This window comes from Hemicordylus capensis, chromosome 1 (assembly GCF_027244095.1).
Source record: "Hemicordylus capensis ecotype Gifberg chromosome 1, rHemCap1.1.pri, whole genome shotgun sequence".
In the NCBI taxonomy this organism is placed as follows: domain Eukaryota; kingdom Metazoa; phylum Chordata; class Lepidosauria; order Squamata; family Cordylidae; genus Hemicordylus; species Hemicordylus capensis.
The window spans coordinates 110084676-110106924 of record NC_069657.1 but is presented as its reverse complement, the minus strand read 5'-3'; the positions used below and the strand labels follow the sequence as shown (position 1 = coordinate 110106924).

The 22249-nt window shown below is 42.9% G+C and overlaps 1 protein-coding gene across 4 annotated transcripts in view; it reads right to left on the bottom strand.

Annotated features, from left to right (window-relative positions):
* Nucleotides 1-22249, bottom strand: part of ELP4 (elongator acetyltransferase complex subunit 4) — a 283969-nt gene that overhangs the window by 243418 nt on the left and 18302 nt on the right. For all 4 annotated transcript variants that reach the window (XR_008313000.1, XR_008312999.1, XM_053283057.1 and 1 more), the window contains exon 3: nt 9542-9663. Coding sequence is in view for 2 of the 4 variants with exons in the window: in XM_053283057.1 (XP_053139032.1) it covers nt 9542-9663 (122 nt within the window). In the remaining 2 variants the exon portion in view is untranslated. The remainder of the gene's footprint in view (nt 1-9541; nt 9664-22249) is intronic.

Here is a 22249-nt window from a genome sequence, read left to right as displayed (position 1 = left end):
CTGCACTTGCAGAAATAACAACCAACTAGCCGACCCGCATAGAGCATCTGTGCGCTCTTTGGGCCTGGCTTCACTCCTCCCTCCTGCCTTCCCTCCCCCTCCTGCCCCACTCTCTCCTGCCCTCCCTTCCTCCCCCACCCCCACTCTTTCCTGCCCTCCCCCTCCCTGCACTGAGTTCTTTACCTCTGCTGCCACAGGCCTTACCGGGCGGTGGCGGGCCAAATAGGGCCCCGCCACCGCTGCTCCTCCTCCCGGGTGGCGAACAGGGAAGTTTCGCCACCCGGTTCCCTCCCGCCCCGGCCTCCCACGGGCGCCTTGCCTCCATGAGCGAGCCGGGCATGCCGCCGCTGCCGGGCCAAGTACTGGCTCCGCGGGCCCGCCGCTTGCCTCCGCAGTAGACTCCCCCCATCTTCTGCCCCAGTCCACTCCCTTCCAGCCTTCTGCCCTAGTCCACTCCCCCCAGCCTTCTGCCCCAGTCCGCTCTCCCCTCAAGCCTTCTGCCCCAGTCCGCTCTCCCCCCAAGCCTTCTGCCCCAGCTTGCTCCCTCCTCCGTTTTCCCCTCTTTCTCTCTCATTTTCTCTCTCTCATTCGTCCGTCCCGCCCGCTTTTTAGCCTGCTTGTGTTTTCCCCACTGGCCATTGCCGCCTCCTCCTTCCTCCAGTCCCTAGTCTCAGGCGGCCAAGCGTTCAGCCGGCTCCTTCCTGCATGGCCCTCCCTTCCTCTAGCGAGCGTCTTCCGAAGCAGCTAGCCATTTCTGTGTCTCTGCCGCCTTCTCTCCCCGTGCTTCCCCCCTCCCTTCTGCCCCAGTCCGTTCAGTTCTCCTCTCCGCTTACCCGCTTTCCTTCTTTTCCTTTCCTCCCTAAGCAGCCACTTCCCTACCAACCACTGCCCAGCCAATCCGGTGCCTCCGCTGCTCAGCCAATCCGCTGGGTTGCCGGGATGCATCCCCACAGAGGCACATCTACAAGAATTAATATAATAGATAATTTGCAAGAAACAAACCAACTAATGTAAAGTGCAGCAACAACAACACAAGAGCTCGGATATAAGATCAGTGGATCTGTTAAAAAAAAAGAAAAGTAGTACATCACCTAAATGGAAGATTAGATTAGAAAATAAAATCGCCAGGCTTAGATCAGATGCTAGTAAATTGAAAGATATGAAAAACAAGAAGCTGACGAATGAAAACAACAAACAGTATCTGATCCAAAAATACCATCTAGAGGAAAGTGGTCCTTCGGTTGTGCCTGAGCCATGAGGATCCAATCGCCAGTAAAGGAAGGGTGAGCTTGTATGACAACTACTGTGCCCCTCTGGGCTTTCCCTATCCCTGCTTTCTCTTAAATACAAAACCTGTTTCTCTACAGCCTTTTTTTCTCTAGCCAGCCTGGAAGTCATTTAATTCGGACACTAAACTAAACTGCCTCTTTGCAAGTCATTTGGTTAATGTTTGTAATGTATTTTTAGTAGTAATATTGTTTGAATCAACTCTCTTATTCCGCTAACTCCAAATAAAATCTTACTTTATTTTGAACTTCAACTTCCCTCTCAGTTCATTTCCCCATGACTAGAACTTTGCACAAAAATTATTCTGATGTGGGACTGCTCCACCCTAGCTTGCTAATTCCCCACACAAAGCCCGAACACATTTAGGGGTGTTCACCAATCACCGTGGAGCAGTTCCATTAAAACTGGAGCATGAAAGAGCCCTCAGGCTGAGGTCCCCCAAGGAAACTGCAAACAAGCTCAGCAGGAGCAGGTAGAGCAGAGAAGGAGTGCCAGATTTCAGAAGGTTACCTCTTTAAGGTACATTCTGCACTTTCAAAGCAGGGAGATGGAGCCCAGGAGGTATAGTCTGGGCTCAGAAGTACTTAAGGGCTTAGCTGGCTACTGAGCAACCCTGAGTCAACTTGTTCCCTTGGACGACTTCAGGGTCCTGTGGCCTGGCCTTGACTCTTGGGCAGTCAGAAAAGGACAACCCTTTTCAGTAAATCCTGTATCTGAGCCAAGAGGCACCTTTTAAAGTGGCAATTCTCTTATATTTAGCAGGGGGAGAGTAACTGGCCCTATCAAATTCCAGCACAGCATCCCACCAGTGGCTGTTGCTGGTGTCTACCAGTGTTCCCTCTAAAAGGGATTCCTAGATGTTGTTGAATAAACTCCCATAATCCCCAAGGAAAAGCCATTGTAGCTGGGGATTCTGGGAGCTGTAGTCAAAAACATCTAGGAATCCCTTTTAGAGGGAACACTGGGGTCTACCTTATGCTTCTTTTTAGACTGTGAGCCCTTTGGGGACAGGCGTGGCGCCGGAGGGCCGCGCCGCGGAGGCGAGGTGCCAGCGGGCCGCGGAGGCAAGGCACCGGCGGGCCGGGCCAGAGACTGGGGCAGAAGGTGGGGGGGGGAAGAGATAGCCAGCCCCAAAGAGCACACAGATGCTCTGTGTGGGGTCGGCTAGTTCCTTATTTTATTATAAATATGTATATCCAACCCGTCCAGTACAATACAGTTTGCAGTGGCTCATAACAGTAAAAAACAAAAGTAATATAAAATTTAACACAATAAAACAGATACACACACAATGTAGGGGAAAAACAAAAACCCAATTATAATTAAAAACCCACCAGACTGTAGTAAAAAACATTAAAAAGCCTCTCTAAACAAGCGAGTTTTAAAGGGAGGGAACATGGTGAAGCTTTTCTGGGAGAGCCATAACTGAAAAGGCCCTGCCTCTTATCCCCCGCCAAATGAATCTCAGTCAATGGCATGGCCGTGAGCAGGGGCTTTACGGGGTTTTAACATCAGCCAAACTCTGAAGTTTTGATTTTGTAACAGAATCTGAACTGCAAAGTGCTTTGCCTGAGAAGCTGCTGAGCCACCAAAGGAGGAGAGCTGGTCTTGTGGTAGCAAGCATGACTTGTCCCCTTAGCTAAGCAGGATCTGTTCTGGTTGCATATGAATTGACGTGTGAGCACTGTAAGGTATTCCCCTCAGGAGATTGAGCCACTCTGGGAAGAGCAGAAGGTTCCAAGTTCCCTCCCTGGCATCTCCAAGAGAGGGGCTGAGAGAGATTCCTGCCTGCAACCTTGGAGAAGCTGCTGCTAGGCTGTGTAGACAATACTGAGCTATGACCTACGGACCTATGGTCTGACTCGGTATATGGCAGCTTCCTATGGCAGCTTCCTATGTCCCTATGTCACCCCACATGCTCAGCCAACCAATGTCAGTGGCTTCACTGCCAAAGAGCAAAAAAATAGATGCAAGGAAGTAATTCAAAGTTAATAATATATCCTTAAAAACAATAAAATGTAATCCCAACAGGGAAAAGGGGAAAGAAAACATACATTCTAGAAAGCAAAATTGTGAAGGCCAGTAAAGATTTTAAGGAAGAATAACCTAAAGTGAAAATAAAAGATCTTTTAAATATATTAGCAGCACAAATTCTCCCAGTACTATTACTAAAAGATGTTGCTAAAGGTGTCAATTTATTTAGGTGACTTTCCAACTTTATCCCAAGATGTGATCTCATTTTATCTTTCCAGCCAAGGATGAAGGTAGGGATGTGCATGGAACCGCCGAGCTCCGGTCTGACGCTGGTGGGGGTGGCTCTTTAAGGGTGGGGGAGGGTGCACTTACCCCTCCTCCTTCTTTTCCCCCACCGGTGCTCCATTAAGTTCTCCAAATCTATGGGGCGGCAGCATACCTCCCTGCTGCCCCTTCCCTGTTGTTGGCCGGAAATAAGCAAGTAGCGCACGCCCGCTGCCGCGCACGCCCGAGCGCACACTGCACGTCACGCATGCACATCATGCGTGTGACGTGTGTGCGTGGCATGCGACGTGTGCAGCAGGCATGCAGCAGCGGGCACACGCACACACATTACTTGCTTATTTCAGGCCAACAACGGGGGAAGGGGCAGCAGGGAGTCAAGTTGCCGCTCCATAGATTTGGGGAACTTAACGGAGCGCAGGCAGGGGAAAAGTGGTGGGAGGGGTAAGTGCACCCTCCACCACTCTTAAAAAGCCACCCCCATCGGCATTGGACGGGCAGAAATACCGGTTCCATGCACATCCCTAGATGAAGGTAAATTGGCCTGCATGATAACCATTAGCCAATGGTCATGATAAAAATGGTGATTATGCCATTAGACCATTAGCCAATGGTAAACCTTCATGGCTGGACAAGAATTCTCACAATAACATTGACAGGTATGTCAGTGAGAGTTAGTGATTGGCCAACAGACATTAAATGAGTGTAATGACTGAACAAGGATTTAAAAACTAGAAACTCAGACATGTAAAAACTACTGCATCATACTGGTTCATATCGAAACATTAGTTTTAAAACTACAAATTCTGGTAAAGAACATCTCTGTTTACATCAGCTTCTAAAAAACAAGATGAATTCCTGGGGTGAGTAGATACACCCCAAACCCACTGAAACCAACAGCACTTAGCTTTTCCCACCTGCTCTCTACCTATCAGGATAAAAATGAGCCTGGGTTACAATTTATTACCCAAATCTCTCTAAGCACACTTTCTGGATTCTACAAAATACTGAATGGTAATTTTGCATTACACTGTAATCAGACTCTTGGTTTTTACTTTATAATTTCTTGTTTCTAGAATATAGCAGTACAGCTGTCTGTTAGACAGGTGAACTGACTGAACAGAAATGTTTAAAATATCCCGATTAAAACCTCCTGTATATTGTTCTATAGGATTTTTACAGGGGTGTAATTTTTCAACAATTTTGCATCTTAATGCTGACTTCCTTAAGAAGCTTTGACTACAATAGGCATGAATGTGTTTTCAAAGGATGATGGATAAATTGCTGGGTGGTAATATATTATATCTTAGGCAGCTGATGGGGCTTTTTATCTTCTACTTGTCTTTTAGTTATACAGCTTTAAGATAATTATGGTCTATAAAACCATCTTTTCCCCCTCCTAGAACCAGCAATATTTGTCTTGGTTATAGGATCAAGAAACTCCCAATCATATATCATAAAATTACAGTAGGTCAATTAGAGAATTTCTATGATGAATCCTATGCATACAATGTCTTAAGGTCCCATTTTTAGTCACCATGTGCTGGATTAGCTGTAAGAAGTTTATTAGGATGGGGATATAGCAATACTGGGACATTTCTAAACTATTGCCAAAGAAGGTAACACCTTTACTAGGTCCAACCAAATAGTCAACAAAGCATCAAACAGCAAGTTTTTGAATCCTACAGAACTATTAATCAGTTTGGATGGCATGCAAAAGGGAGTGGGGCATGTTAAATGTGCTTAAATTGTCTGAAGTTTTACAAAATCTAAAGACAGAGCTTAGCAGATTTTATCCAAACTTGGAGCAAATATGAGAGACAGTTTGAATACACACACACACACACACACACACACACACACACACACACACAGTTACCACACCATTCACATATGCAATTGCTACACACACATGATGTTTATATGCTTTTGGATTAACTCAGGGAAATTCACTCAAAACCAAATTTGTAAGTGTAAATGGATCACAGTCTAGACAAAGGAAAGACAACACTGGGGTGCCCTAGAGGAGAAATAGCCTCTGAGGCCAGGCTTTTAAAATCAAGAGATAAAATCTGATTCTAAAATATAGAGGTAGCACCATGTAAATATGGTAGTTGGCAACCTTGGTACAATCACATTTGAGCAGGGAGTGAATGCTGTTCTTGGGTCAAGATGAGGAGGGAAGGTTGGAAAAGAGAGTATGAAGGTTCTAATAGCTTAGCAGTTGGCAGATGTCAGAATGTTGGGGTGGGGGAAGAAGTTGGAGAGGGGGAAGAGATAGAAAACAGAGAGAATTATGAACAGCTTTAATACCTGTCCTCAATCTGTTGTTTTGTGTGTGATGCCAAAAAGGGATGACTTACACTAGGGAAGATTTTCCAAGATTTTTCCAAAGTATCAGGCAAAGAAAAATGACTGGGTGTTGATTTGGCATCAAATTCTGTGGCACTCCACATGCCCACAGCTAGCAAAGGGGAGCACAGTTTTCTCCCAGACAGAGATTAACCTGCAACAAGCCCATGTAGGGAATAGCCCAGCCTTAGTGGCTCAAAGACTTTGTTCTGAAGTTCAGGGATTCTCAGGCAGTCAACTATCGGAATCAGCTTGTGGCCAACCCATGCAGAGAGGAACCCAAGAACTTTTTGTTCCAAGAGCATCCAGGGAAGTCCAGTGCAGGTCTCTCCACAACAGACCAACATGAGGAATGCTCAGTAATTCTTGACCTTGTGGGTTCCAGTTTAGGGACTCGGCAGTGTAGTGATTCAGGTTAAGAGAAAGGGTTTGACCACACAAGTGGATGCTCAACTGGGCAGTCTCTTGGGCAGTAGAAGACAGCTTGTGCCGTCAAACTTCCACACCAAAATACTTCATCAGAGTTTATATGATGGCATTTAAGAGCACAGGCTTTTATGGAGCTTTGCCTTCTGCGAGATTCTAGAAGTGGGAAAAATAAAGGAAGACACGAGAAGGAGAAGGTTCCAGGTACTAGATTTGGAGAAGTTGTGGGTATGGTAGTTGCTCTTCAGAAGGACCACAGAACAAAAAGGGTTCTATTGTGCCAAATATACATAATGGATTTGAGACTTGATCTTGATTTCATTCTAGAGTGTGTTTTTCCTGATTCTCAGGGTAGCCTTTAATCTTAAAGACTTCTTAGCTATGCCAGGAACTTCATTAAGTAGGCACAGAATTCAGGGGGTGGAGGTGGGGGTGGATCACCTTTTTTTATACTAATCCAGGATTTGAATGAAACAGCTGCTTGATCTAAACAGATGCCAGCTTCCCCGCTGGCACAAAGGGCTTGCCCATACTATGCTTCACCTTGCTTCTATAGGAAGCCAGAACTTCCAAAGAATGGGGCGAGGGGGCTGCAGGTGAGATGTTTGAAAAAATAAAAACAAAGAATGGCTGTAAACCATATTTTGGAAATATAAAATCTAGAAATGTACCGTTTCTTCCCAAGACAGAAGTATGTGAGTTTCAAGTAAGCACCAAAGACAGAACTGAGTAAATGTCCAGATTTTATATTTCCAAAATATAAGAGTATAGCCATTTTGTTCCCTTGTGTTTTTTTAAGTACATACATTATACTGGTTGAATAGGGACAACTGTTCTCTCCCCAAGCTAACTATAAATGAAACTGCATTGGGAATGTTTTAATGAAAGGCGATATATAAATTTAACAATCAATCAATCAACAATTTTAAAGATCAATGAGTTCTAAAAAATAAATAAATAAATGGATTTTTTAAATCAACGCTGCTTAGTGTCCAACATTTTATTTAAACAAATAGTCCTGATGCAATTATTTTCATAGGTGCTCATCTCAGATTATAAAGATTATAAAAAGTCACCACTACAAAAAGCTCAGTAATCTTATAAATATATTCTCTGAAATACTTTGGGTAGGCTTGAAGGAGAGGAGAACTGGTCTTGTGGTAGCAAGCATAACTTGTCCCCTTAGCTAAGCAGGGTCCATTTGCAAGGGAGACTAGAAGTGTGAGCACTGCAAGATATTTCCCTTGGGGGACTGAGACACTCTGGGAAGAGCACCTATATCCCAACTTCCTTCTGTGGCATCTCTAAGATAGGGCTGAGAGAGACTCCTGTCTGCAACCTTGGAGAAGCCGCTGCCAGTCTGTGTAGACAATGCTGAGCTAGATGGACCTATGATCTGACTCGGTATATGGCAGCTTCCTATGTTCCTATAAAACATACTAGGGGTGTGTGTTTGTGTGCACGCACATATGTTTAGTAAAGCTTTGGATACCTTTTGGTATTCAGTCTCTCCATGGATCTTGGGGCTCTTTCTAATTATTCTAGACCTAAGATTGCACTCATTAATGAAAAATGTGTTCCATTTTCTGCATGTACCATTTCATTTATTTCTGGAGACACAAGAATCAGTTCAACATTATCAAGTGGCCATATATATTTCATAATACAGGCACTCCCTGAGTTACCAACATCTGATTTACAAACTTTTATCCATCCAAACAAAGCTCCATAACATATAAAGGTCATTCTCACAACCAAACAGGGGTGAGGGTGGAGCAATAGGGAAGGCAGTCTCTTACCTTCCTGCTCCCACACAACACGAGCCTCCTCTGGGTTCTGTCGCTCATGCGCCCATAAGAGCAGCACAGCAATGAGCTTCAGAGCTCAGATGGGAGTGGGGAAACTTATGCTGGGTACTCCAGAATCCCACAATGCAATGTATGAGCAGCAGGGTCTCTACCCTCAGTATTGCAGCAGCTCTAGTCTGTCTGGCCCCACTACCCCTCAACTCTGATAAACATGGCTGACAGCTGCTCGGGAGCAGTGCTGGAAATGGCAGTGGTGCACATGACCAGCAGAGGAGATAGGAAGAGGTTTCTATTCCTACCTCACATTTAACCTGGGTAGCTGATCTGGGAAGTGTAGGCTCCCCCTGCTGAAGATAACCAGAACTACCTGGGCAGAAGGGTTAACCCAAGTAGCTCTGGTTGTGAGAACAGCCTTATTACTTTAATGAAATTCTCAATTTACAAATGCAAACCCACACATAAACAAGTAATAACTCTTGAGAACTATAAGCATTCCAAGTTATGAACATCTTAATTACAAATGAACTTTTGGAACACAACCTGTTTTTAAGTTGGGGACTTTCTGTATTAGCACATTCTTCTCTGTGCCTTTTCACAATTATTCATCTTTAGGGACCAATTCAGATGTCATACAGAGCTAAGATTTAACCCTTAGTTTTGAAAGTTATATATTAGCCTCAAAAGGGCATGCTTCTCCTTCCCCTTCATCTGCAAGCCTAGGAAGTTTCTACTTCCAACTGCGGTTAGAAACAAGCTCAGTTGTGACATCCACTAAACTGGTTTATTCGAAGTTGAGTTCTTCAAATAAACCACAATCTGAACCCACAATGTGAAGCAGAATACTTCCTAGGCGTGTGCAAAAAGGGGATGGGAAAGAGTGCATTCCTGAGGCTAAGAGGCAGTTTGTGTGGTCAAAGTTTAATTTTGACTCCATGTGACATCTGAACTGGCTCTATGTAATTATGGTATTAATGTTTAGGACTCTAGTCAATCAAACATTCTTATAACTACAAGAGGCACATAGGCCTCAAACGCATATGTGACTTCAGCACACCCTTCTTATTCTTGCCACTCCACTCTCCTCAAGAAGATAGTAATGTATGTGACAACATAATACTGGGTTGATCACTACTTGGGATCTTACTGAACCACTATCATCGCCCCATTTTAATGCAGATACAAGTCGCATGTTCAGGGAGATCCTGGGAAGAAATGAACCCAATATTCTGCTGACTCATATGCTACCTTTTCCCCTGGATAGAATGGGGCAAACTCACATATAAGTCCATACTGTATAAACAAATGTCCTATTGGGTACAGGAATGCTTGTTCCAATAGGGCTTCAGTGTTACAAAGCAACACAATTCAAAATATATTAAGCAATAACCACATGGAAGGAACTCCTCCTTTACCTTTAAAATATCAGCAGGCTCCTCTTTAGCTGAAGCAATGAATAAATTATGTCCACAGACTATTCCCTCTGCAAGGAAATGCTTGAACAGCAGATTGGAGTAAATACCATAAACATCTTCCTCTGTGGGGAAAACACAAACATTATGAGACACAGACCTTTATAGGTGTGCAAGAAGAAGGATAGGGCAAAGAGACCATAGCTATCTCTAGTTAGTATTGCTATTAGATTTGCACCTCTTTCTCTCAGTTTATAGTACTGGAAACAGAAAGCTCCAGTGAGTAACCCCAGGCAGGATAGACAGATCCAAAGTTAAGAACATGTATCTGAGATAAGTCACATTTTTGTCTGGCCAACTAGAAAAGGCACAGCTCTAGAGACCATCTTGATATATGGTAGGCTGAACAGCAGTAGCAGCAACATTCTACTTTAGTCATTTACCATTTTAGTGTATTTCTATAAAAGCCGTACCCTGCTTAGTATATCACTGGAAATATTTAATGTAGTGCTTAATCAGTTGTGGCTCTTAGGGGTCAGAAAGGTTTTTGCCCATCCTCTTTGGCATCAGAGATTGCCAGAGCTTATTTGGATATTAAGAACAAAATGTCTGACATTGCTACAGAGAAATAAATGCAAGAGCACTATCATATTCAGCTAAATAAAAGCAGCTCTGCTGCACTGCTTCAACAGAATACAGGATCAAAGGGCTCCTAACATGGGTGAAAGGGGAACAATGTTTGCTTGCTCTCATGTTGCAAGCTGGCCTATCACACCTTCCAGACAGAAATTCTGAAGCAGTGGCTTCACTAAAGATTATACCCTGTATAATATCCAGTGAAGACAATTGTTCATAATCTTTTTTATCTAGAAGGCGAAAAGAAAGACTGAATGCTTCTGCATTTTTAAGGCATGTGGGGAATTTGACTTCAAGAATCCAACTGCAGAAGATATTAAATATTAAAATTTGACATAAGGGGATCTGAACCAACATTTATATTTTGGTGCTTTGCTTAGGGTTCAGAGATGTACGCTGCAGGCAACTTTAGGCTGCTTTAGAAGTAAGGCAAATGAGTCATTCCATACCAGCTGTGTCCTGAAGTGCTGCCATAGAAATCGATGTGTCACTAAAGCCAACATTTACAAGCAGAAGAAAACTTCTGATATGGTCATAACATAATAGATTGCAAAAGATTAGAACTCTTGATACCTGCTGCCTGCTCACATGCCTCCCTCCACCCCGCCACCATCCTCCTCCCCTTTGTCAGGATTTTATACTCTAAGCTGTTACAGCAGAACCTATCATATTTTTTCAGAGTACAAAGTATTTAAGTAAACACAAACTGAAGTTAAGTAATTTAATTAAGAGGATTATTATTTTGCTGCTGAAGTGATTGTGGTTCTTTACTGTTCATTTCACTCCTATAGGAACATTAGAAGAGCCCTGCCAAATAAGAGCAATGGTCCATCTAGTCCAGCATTCTATTTCAAATCCTGGCTAGCTGAATGCTTTTAGAAAGTTTGTAGTGGGCAGCCATCCAGCACTGATAGAGTTGACTGGGAAAAAGCAGTTGACCTTGATTGACAGACTGGAGACTCTAGGTCATGACCCAATCAGTTAACTAGTGGGTGGAACTAAAGGGCTCCTGAGGGTCTTCTAGGAAGAAGGGTGTGTCCAGGTGAGAGAGAATGGAATCTTGCCAGGTGCTTGCAGGGTGAGTTCTGCAAATCCCTGAGGGTCAGAGATTTCATGGATTGGTCTCACCTAGGTCCTGGTGAAGTCCAAGGGAAGGAAGTCAAGGCTGATGGTTTCAGAAGGTTAGACTTAGGAGAAAGTGTTTTAGTAAGACTTGCATTAGGAATTATTTTCTTTTGTGTGTGTTGCTTTGTATCCCCAAGTATCTGCTTTTGCAATAACCGATCTTCAACTTCAGTCTAGTAATGAACAAGTTAAGCACCGCCTGAGAACATCTGGGCATTTTGCATACTCTTGTAACCACTAAGCTAATAATTATTTGCAACAGATACGTGTGAAATCCTGGACTGGCTTATTGGGTTTTTTTAATATAATAAAGCAATAAATTGTTTTCTTTGTTTTACAAGCCCTCTCAGAGTGTTTGACTGACTCTGGGAGAGGGGGAGGGGATGCCTCCAGTTCACATACTCCCAAACAGCTGGCTACAGCCCTACATAAGCATATATATAAGTGGAACCATGTTTTTATATTTGGCTGTTAGCACGGTAAAGTAAGGTTGGAACTGGAAGTTTTATCACTCTCTTCTTGTTAGGGAAAATTACTAAGGAGCGAGTGGTGGCAGCGATACAATCTATCAGCGAGTCTTCTTTTATTTTTAATAAAGTTTAAACCCAGTCAGCTTGCCAGGTAGCAGGGAGGAGTGACTCAGTGATAATTCCTCCCATGTGGCTGGGTCTGTTTCTTACAAAGTCCACAAGCAGAGCATGATGATAATAGCCTTCTTCCACTGTTACTCCCCACAACTGCCATTCAGAAGCATACTGCCCTCCCCTTACAAGATCCCCACTTGGACAAACTTCTCAACAACAAAACATAAAAGATGACTAGTGAGAATACAACAGTATATAAAAACATAATTTTGTATAATAGTTTCCACAAGAGAAAACAAGTTGTTCTAGTAAGAACTAATCAGCCTACTCTCCTTTCACTGTTTCTACACTGTTTGGTTCAAATCAAGGTCCACAAGTTAGATCTCTTGCACCTCAAATGTTCATGCAGGTGTCCCAGTGTGTCCCACACTACAACTGTATCAAACTTGGTTCAAATTGGTTAGACAGTCCACAAGTTAGTACACTTGCTCCTCAAAAGTTTAAACGTCTGCCATCTTGAATTGGGTTGGATGGCATTGTCACAATCTACACTGTTGAGGTGTCCCTATGTGTTCCTACAGCTGTAGCAAATTTGTTTCAAATCAGTTAAGCGGTTCACAAGTTAGCCCACATATGCTTCCAAAGTTTACATGTCCACCATCTTGGGCTGGGGTGGATGACATCATCAAAGACTATGCTGTTGAGGTGTCCCTGTGTGTCACTCACTGTTACTGTAGGTAATTTGGTTTAAATTGGGTAGATAGTCCACAAATTAGCCGGCTTGTGCCTCAGATGTTCATGCAGCCACCATCTTGAATTGGAGTGGATGACATCATCAAAAACTATGTCATTTGGGCATTCTTATGTTTCCCTGCAGCTGTAGCAAATTTGGTTCAAATCGGTTAAGCGGTTCACAAGTTAGCCCACTTGTGCCTCAAGTTTATGCATCTGCCATCTTGGATCGGGGTGGATGACATCATCACAAACTATGCCGTTGAGGTGTCCCTATGTGTCCCTACAACTGTACCCAATTTGGTTCATATTGGTCCAGGCATTGTGAAGTTGATGGGAGGGGAGAAACACGTGGACACACACAGAGAATGCCGGGTGATCTCATAAGCCTACTGGAAAGTAGGCTAAAAAACCCCATATTATTCCAGCTTTCTAACACAGATGTCATCAGAACTAGTAATGAGACACAGACTATAATAACTGGAATAGAGGCTGTTTCTGTTGCCTTAAGAACTTTGATATAACCGATTTAATCTAACCGAAATCAATGGAATTTAAAGCAAAATACTAGGGGTGTACACAGACTGGTTTATGGTGGAACCAATCTGCTGCAAACCCAGTGCTACAAGCAGTTCAATCGCAAACTGCTCCAAACCAGTTCGAGCTGGTTCGTCAGTTCGACCAACCCAGCAGATCAGTCTGAGGAACCAGTTTGTGAACTGGTGGTTTGGTCCAACTTTGGACCGAACCACCACAGATGGTCTGTTCACTCCTAAAAAATACTCTAGTTTAAAGGTAAAGGTAAAGTGTGCCATCAAGTCGATTTCAACTTTTGGCTCCCACAGAGCCCTGTTGTTTTCTTTAGTAACTATACTGTAAATCAAACAAGATTATAGTTTAGATTAACAGACTGAAACTTGACAAACAATACTGAAACTATATGCTGTGCTAACCCCTGCTAACTTGGCAAAGAGGCACTTTTTAACATGGTGATTCTCTTTATTTAGCAGGGGAAGAGTAACTGGCCCTATCCACCCCCAGCACAGTACCTCCAGTGACTTTTGCTGGTGTCTATCTTATGTTTCTTTTAGACTGTGAGCCCTTTGGGGACAGGGATCCATCTTATTTATTTATTTTTTCTCTGTGTAAACCGCGCTGAGCCATTTTTGGAAGGGCGGTATAGAAATTGAATAAATAAATAATAATAATAATAATATGCAAAAAAAGGTTACAGGCACACTGCTGCATTTTAATCCTCAAGTTAATAAAGTTAGGACAAGGAACAGTAATAAGAGGATTTTTTTGAGTATTACTTTGGCTTCATGCTAAACTTACAGTCAACAGGAAAAGTAAAACTCTCAGAGAGAAACTAAATACAAAACACCTCGCTGTGCTATAGGGCTCAAAGGATTAAATGCATTTCAGAAAGCCTTCACAAACAATGTATCTTGACTAGTTAAAGGCAGTGCTTCTGTAAGAATCCTTCAGTTCTTCAATTTGTCACATAGAGAATAGCTTTTTATTGATTCATTTCTAGGTCACTAAACTTTTGTTTATTCAAAAGATCTAAAGTGCACTCATATAGGGCTTTTCTGATAGTGTCCATTGTTCCCAGCTTCAACAGTTATGTTACTATTCAAAGCCTACACTGCTTGGATTACCCACCCCCCCATTCCCCCTCGAATTATTTGTTACAGGTATTTTGGCACCACAGAAATTAGCTTTTCTTGTATTTCTACCATACAGTTCAAGCAACAGTCCGAAGGTCTCATAATCATTTCCACAACACATCAACAGGAAAAGAGAGCTGTAGGCAACAAGAAGATGCGACTTTGGCAAGGTCACAATTTATTTGGGAAAAATATACAGATCCATAAATCAAATAAGCTATTACTCAGATATTTGCCATGCATGGAAATTGTGCTTAGTCCTTGTGCTCTTAACACTACCATCACCAGACATATACACCCAACATCTAATTAAGAGTGCCATGGAAAGAGATTCCTGAAGTCAATGTCAATCAAGATACAGATAACCCCTGCTAACTTAACAAAGAGGCACCTTTTAACGGGGTGATTCCCTTTATTAAGCAGGGGAAGAGTAACTGGCCCTCTCCACCCCCAGCACAGTATCTCCAGTGACTGTTGCTGGTGTCTGTCTTGTGTTTCTTTTGAGACTGTGAGCCCTTTGAGGACAGGGATCCATCTTATTCATTTATTCATTTATTTAATTATTTCTCTGTGTAAACCACCCTGAGCCATTTTTGGAAGGGTGGTATAGAAATCTATTAACAACAACAACAACAACAACAACTAGCTGAACCCACACAGAGCATCTGTGCAGTAGTTTACTTACTTTTAGGCATTTTATTGGGAGAATTCAATTGGTTGGTTGTTTCTTCTACACTCCCCCGTCTCCTTCCCCAGTCTCTCTTCCTGCCCTCCCTCTCTCCACCTCCTGCCCCAGTCTCGCTTCTTGCCCTCCCTCCCCGTTCCCCTCCCGACCCGGCTTCAAACAAGCGCTGGGGCTTTGCCCTGCCGCCCCTTCCCCTTTCAACCCGGCATCCTTCAATGGGCGCCCCTTCCCCTCCCAACCCGGCCTCCACCGCCAGTCGCCTGCCCACTTCCCCAAGCGGGCCACCACCAGCTGCATGGTTCCCTAAGCAGCCAGCTGCCTTGCCACCAGCATCCCCAAATGGCCCACCTTGTCAAACCATGATTCGGAGTGATGATGTCGCTGATGTACTATTAAACAACTTTCCCTTTTTAGGTGCTGTTGTAGCTCCCCGACCAAAGAGCTGTAGTCTTCCAAGAGTGTGCCAGAGTGCTCGACTGTTACCAGGGCCAGTTGGAGATGCTGAAATTGCTCTGAGGCAGGCAGCCCAGCTACAGCTAATTGGGAGTCCATTTGGCACAGCAGTGGGTTCTCCCTGTCACGGATATTGGAGGCTGGTAGCGATCCTCAATGTGGGTTGGGTAGGGAAGAGACTTTAGAAGGAGGAAGTGATCGTTATCAAAGAGGGAACAGATCCCTGGAAACCATAATGTAATCAATAGTACTCATTCTTGAGCCTGATAGATAAGTGTATTCTCCTGGCTGAACTCCCTTGACAGCACCATTTAGGATAAAAAGGTTAAGTTTAGCTGTTGTTTGTGCAAAGCAGAGTCCTGCACAGTTTGATCTCTGGTCCTTTGCAATTCGGTTGGGAAGGTGTCCCTCATCAGGCATTGATGTTTCATGTATAGAGTATGATTGTCAGGGCCCAGTCTACCAAGTCACCAGCCAGGACCACCAGTGCTTCAGGGTGAGAGAGACTGAGGTCTATAGTGTAGGTTTCCAATTCAGCCCAGATGATTCTTAGCTGGGATTTCTGTTGTTGTGGGAACAGGAAAGTATTAATTATCAGGAGGGATACAAATACAAAACTGAGTTGGATTAAAACTGCCATAGCATAGTGCTTGAGAGGGGGAAAAGCTCTTGTGGATGCGCTAAGAGCAGTGGAAACTAGTATCCCCAAACCATCTTTTGATTTTCCTCGCCCCCTCACTGGTTCAGCCCTAACTGAGAATGAAAGGAATCCATTAAGTGATATTTCTTCCATTGTCCATGTTTCCTGTATTAGGATGACATCATCGGTGGCCAGGAAATCAGTGAAATGGACATCTCTTACTGATGATCCCCACCCAGCCACATTCCAGCTGAGTAATTTTGCCTTATGCTGGTCTTCTGGCTGTCATGGGGCTATAGGGTGTGCAAAGAGGCTCTGAGGGAGAAGGGGGGTGTCTTCCAAGCTCTGACCATCTATTACCGGTGATGCTGGTGTTACCTTCAGTTTTCCTATTGTTTCTGCCCCTTCGACCTGGCCTGGGTCAAGCCCAGGCAGGATGGCAGGAGAGTCCAGCGTGCTCCCAGTCTCTGGTGGGCTATCTTGGATATTCGGCTTAGCATTGTCAGAGGAGGTTCCTGGCCCTATATCCTGTGTGTTGATGTCTTCTGGGACTTCCGAGATGGTCTGGGATCTCATATCAGGGAGGACAGCAGTAGGGACCTGGGTACCATTGGTCCTTGGGGGTTGTCTAACACGTCCACTGTCTCCAGTTGGACATCACTGGACAAGGGCATGTCAGTTTCCAGCTCTTGTACTTCAGGTGATGCATCCCTTGAATTAGCAGAGGGGTAATATGATAGCCCTGTGAGTAGGGGTAATGCTAGGGAGCTCTGTCCCTCACTCTCATTGTTTGCCAAGTTATTTGTGGGGATTGAGGCTTCCATCTCCATGGCCAACTCTTCGGTTTCAAGAGAGGGCACTGCAAGAAGGGCCTGGGAAATCTGTGGCATAAGCAGCCTGTCTGGGGTGAGGAGTGGAGTGACACTATCAAAGTGTGGTTCTGTGGCTAGCATTACTCCTGGGTGTATGTCAATTGTTTCTGGGACCTCTGCCCTGAATATCCTAAGATATCCGTTAGAGACAGAGAGAAGCCTGGGGGATAGGTCTTGAAATTGCATCTGTCTAAGTAGGTTGTGTGGCCATTGAGATGGGCATGGCTAAAGGGCGTTGCTGTCAGTGTGGGTGTGGCTATGGGGGCTGTCAAAGAGAGTGCCTGTGCTTCTGAGCTTGTGACTAAGCCACTGCTAACTAGAACAAGATAAGTGACACACAGACTGTAACTGTAAATAAAGCAGTTGTTTTTTAAATTACGGTGGGAAGGTCATCTTAGTGCCCAGGGCAGGAGAGAAACTCCAAGGTTTTACATTCTCTCACAACAGGCAAACATTGGCCAGACATTGTAGGACTGATCCTGACAACCAATCTAATTGGCAGCCTGGTGGTCAAACCAACTAGATCTACCAGTCAAATAGAATCAGGCAGCCACCATTTCTAGTAATTGGGTCTGCAACTCCCCACTTCTTGACAAAATGTGAGGCACCTGTTGACACTCTATTGTAACAAAGCTATTGTAACAGCCAGTCTCTGCCACTACAAATCTCCTTTGCAGTGTATCAAGAGTGCAGAGCAGTAACCTGTCCCCTAATATGTCATTCACCAGCATTCTGTACAGTTTATCCTTTCACATAACAGCTCCCTCCAATCCAATATTGGCTATAGGATAAGCCAATACTGGTCATGACACCCAAACCCACCAGTCTTGGCTTATTCTTGGTTAACTTGCTTCAGAGAATCCAAGATCTGAATCCAAGGGTTGAAGTGAGTTTCAGATTTCAAGTTCTCAATACATTTTTTAAAGTGGCTATTAACCTCACACATACTCTGATAAACCTGCAAACTGATACAATAACTAAATGTAGGATCACAAGTGGACCTATGCTAATTTACATAAATGGCTAAACAACAGATAATATTTAAAACCCACACATATAGACCACCACAAGTGACTACCTTAAAATGATCTGTGGCATAAGGTCACTAGAAACTTCTAAAGATAACAAGCTGTGATAGGTATGGGGAAGGGGAATGGCATACAGTAGATCTGCAAATACCACATTCTGTAGATAGTCTAGACAGGTTGCCCTAGAGGTGCTGAGATCTGTCACACTCCATCAGTATTAATTTATTAAAATAATATTATCATCATCTTTATTATTCACAGTACTATAGTATAATAGCATGACCTAAGGTGAGCATTTCCTAAGTTATAGAGCATCCCACCTAAATTGCTGTAGGTTATAAGAGGAGACTCTTATAATCATCTCCACCATCTAAAATATTTGACTAATGTCCATAGTACTAGTTATTAAGCTCAAGGGAGTTTAGTCTGTGTCACTTGTATTTAATTAGCACATGTCAACTCAAAGTTAGCAAACATATATGTTACAATACTTGGCACACTGCCATTCAGCAGGAAGGTAAATTTTGACAACTTATATTTTGTATAATTATATTTAGCAAATCACTGTTTTGTACTTCTTTAGAGATTACCTTTTTAAACTTTTTAAAGGTGATAAAGTCAATTATGTTGACAAGTGAAGAGTACCCTTTAATAGGCAGGTTAAATTGCATACCTAAAACAAAAAAGGTAGCTAATTAAAATAGCTGAAATCGCTCCAAGGCTTAGACTGAACAAGAATAGTCTTGCCTTTAGCTAACTAAAAGTTTCAGCTTTTAAAATACCTGGCCTCAACTACTGAACAAAACCCTTTTGTAAGATAACCTTTAACAGTGACCTCCCTAACACACAAAACTTAATTTAAATGACATTTAATTGACATAATCTAAATGACTTAAGATCTTCCTACTAGAATGTGGTTTCATTTTAGAAAATTAACATATTATATTGAATAATCACATTTCTGATTTAAAAATAAATTTTAAAATTAGATTATAAAGCTTAAGTATATCAGTATATCAGTATCTAGGTTTCCTAATTATTCTTAAAACAGAAAGGCAACAAAAGTATGCTGGCTGATTTCCAGACTAGAATTGTGTTCATCCAGCAATGCTGATCGCCACACCATTGTGCAAGCATAGGAAGGGGCAATTTTCTATTATCTTCCCTTCTCTCTGAAGTCCACTATGCATCACAAAAACGCATCACATGACACTCAGGGACATATTTTCATTATGCATAGGGGTCATCAGAGAGAAGGGAAGATCGACAAAAATTGCCCCTTCTCCCACTTGCATGATAGTTTAGCGTTAGTCCGGATTTCGGTACCATTGCATAAGAAAAGTGTTAGGGCGCCAGCTGCTGTTCTTTTCGCTGGCAACCACCAATCTAAGAATATGCTGCATTTTGGAATGGATTTTTAAAAAACCCATAATTTAGCATTAACAGGTATCTTCACTGGCCAAATGCAGATGTTATGCCCAGCCCAACAAACCGTGGTTTGTTTATTTTTGTATTAATACACCACATTTCTGCAACAAAGCTCCCAAGGTGGCTCACTGTCATAACAGTTAAAAAAACAAAATTATCATATATATAGTATAATAAAAACAATAATAAACAGTACAGCAGCACAAAGCAAACCATCCAGAGAAATATTTCCATTTGCTCTACACTAAAGGCATGGCAGAACAAGCAAATTTTAACCAACTGTCTAAAGGGCAGAGGGATGAGGCAGACTGAACTCCATGGGGGAGGAAGTCCAGCCTGGGTGCAACTACTGGAGAGGCCCTGTCCCACATTGTCCAGGGAACTACAGATAGCATTGGTACACAGAGGAGTGCCTCTCCAGAAGCTCTTAATGAGCAGGTAGAATCATAGGGGAGCAGGTGATCCTCAAGATAGCCCAGACCTAATTGTAATTTGTTGAGTCAGGATTAAGTTCCAAAGCCTCGCACCTGCCCTGCAGCTCAAACCCCTGTTCTCCATTTGCCTGGGGGCGGGGGGGAAGGAAGGAGGGAGTGCATGGCTTGGCTCTTAGTTCTCCCAAAGTCAAATAAAAATCAAATTGATTTTGATTGCATTTATTGAATCAAATCACATTTTCATTTGGCCATTATCTTCTAAAAATGAACCAAAGTAAAACCATGACATTCTCTATGGGCATTTCAGGTTTATTTTCATCTCTTTGAAAGGACCTTTTGGGTTAGTGGTAGTAAATGGTGTAGTAGTTAGAGATACTATGTATTTTTCCTGGCAACAGACATTAGGCCTTAAATATAGACAGAAATTAAAAAGGTGCAGCTTTACATTTAAATACTTCCATGCTCCATCTCTTGAATATATCTGCTATACAGCTTTAAAATTCTTGAAATCAAAAATTTAAATTTAAAAATGTAAAAAGAGTAACAAACGTATCTTTGTATGGTCATGGAATATTGAAGCACCTTTGTGATAAAAGATAGACTTCAGGCTTCACATCACACACACACACACACACACACTTTTCTCCTGGGTGTGCCTTTGAATGTGCATCCCAGCGCCCAGTTGACTGGCTGGGCGGCAGATGTGCCTGATTGGCTGAGGCGCACCCAGGAGGATTGGTTGCTGTGGTGGCAGGCCTGACCCAGACACGGAGGCAAGGCCCAGGAGGTGGAAAAGAAAGTGGGGGGACAGAAGAGGCGGTGGGGAGGAGAGGCTGCTGGGCCCGGAAGCAGAGACTGGGGCAGAAGGTGTGTGTGTGGGGTGAGAGGTAACTGCAGGCCCCAAAGAGCACACAGATGCTCTGTGCGGGGTCGGCTAGTAGACAAAAATTTTCTTTAAAAGTTACACTGCTTTCTTCTTGTTTCATTTCCTATGGCCTCAGGTAACTTTGTTCCATACTAGCGGGGTGGGACAACAAAACACAGAAATAATCTAGGATTCTATTCCCTACTTCTGAAATCATCTTGCTTTTGCTATAATCCCAATCCAGTCATCTTTCTGAAGCAATATTTTGTTTAGACTTTTCCACAACAGAAATTAGCACAGATTATTTGTTACATATTTGTGGTAAAATATGTAAATAAATAAATAAATTTTTACTAAAATTTATGGTTTTCTATTTAGGCATTTTAGCATATTTCATGAAATTTTGTTTACTACCCAGCCTATTGAAACAATCTACTGGAAACAAGATGGATTAAAATGAGAGAGATTTTCCAAAAAGTAGTACAGAGCAGTAGGGATGTGCCCAAACCAGTTAGGTATCCTTTTCCAGACCGCCGAACTGGTTCAGAGGTCTGGCGGTTCATATAGTTCAGGACCAGGAGGATGCTCTTGCTCCCCCCACCCCGCTGCATTTCCCCAAAATCGTTGCGCAGAGCGGCAGTGTACCTTCCTGCCACCCCGGTCAGCATCAGAACAGAAATGGCCAGTGCGTGTGTCGTTTGGATGGTTCATGCACATCCCTACAGAGCTAACTAGTAGTTGCTAACTTTTTCAAATCTGGGACCCAGGTTCAACCCTAGCATGTAAACCACTTCTATAGCCCACTCCTGTGTGTGCTTACTCTGAAATAATTTCACTATATTCAATCAGGTTTACTCCCAGATAAATGTGCATAAGATTGTAGACTAGTTTTTCTACCATATATGCCCATCCTTCACTTGTGTTTGTGTGTTTCCCCCTCCTCTCTCTTTCTCCTGCTATTCAATTCTGTCTTATTGCTCTCTCCTCTTTAAAACAATCTAAATAAAAAATAACAGTGATACCACTGCAGTGATCCACCTTAGGCTACAGCATAACCCCTTGAAGTTCCTATCCTTCCAGTTGAAGATTAATGGCAAATAGGTTGCATTTCAAACACTGTTTAACAGGATTGTAGGCTACTGTCTTATCCATTCTCCAAAAAACCATAACAATTAAAGCAAACAATTTAATAATTTGGATTTACTATTAGTAGGTTAAATTAACCAGGATAATGTGCATCAAATAGTGAAGATGAGCATTTAATTTGCAAAGGGAGCTAATCTAGGAGTAATGCAACTTATTCGTGCCTTAGAGACTGTTAAAAAGAATTTTAACCTTGTTACAGCACTTGGAGTATAATGCTAAAATATCCTCCCCGGAGGTTTAACTCTGACAGCTTCTATCTCATAATATAGAAAACTTGTCTAGACTAATCTCATGACAGGATCTTATTGTTGTCTGTATTATTGACAATCCATTCGAAAAATACAGCAACAATACCAACTATAATTGCTTTAAACCCAGTTGTAATATTCAGCATCATACACAAAATTATTTTA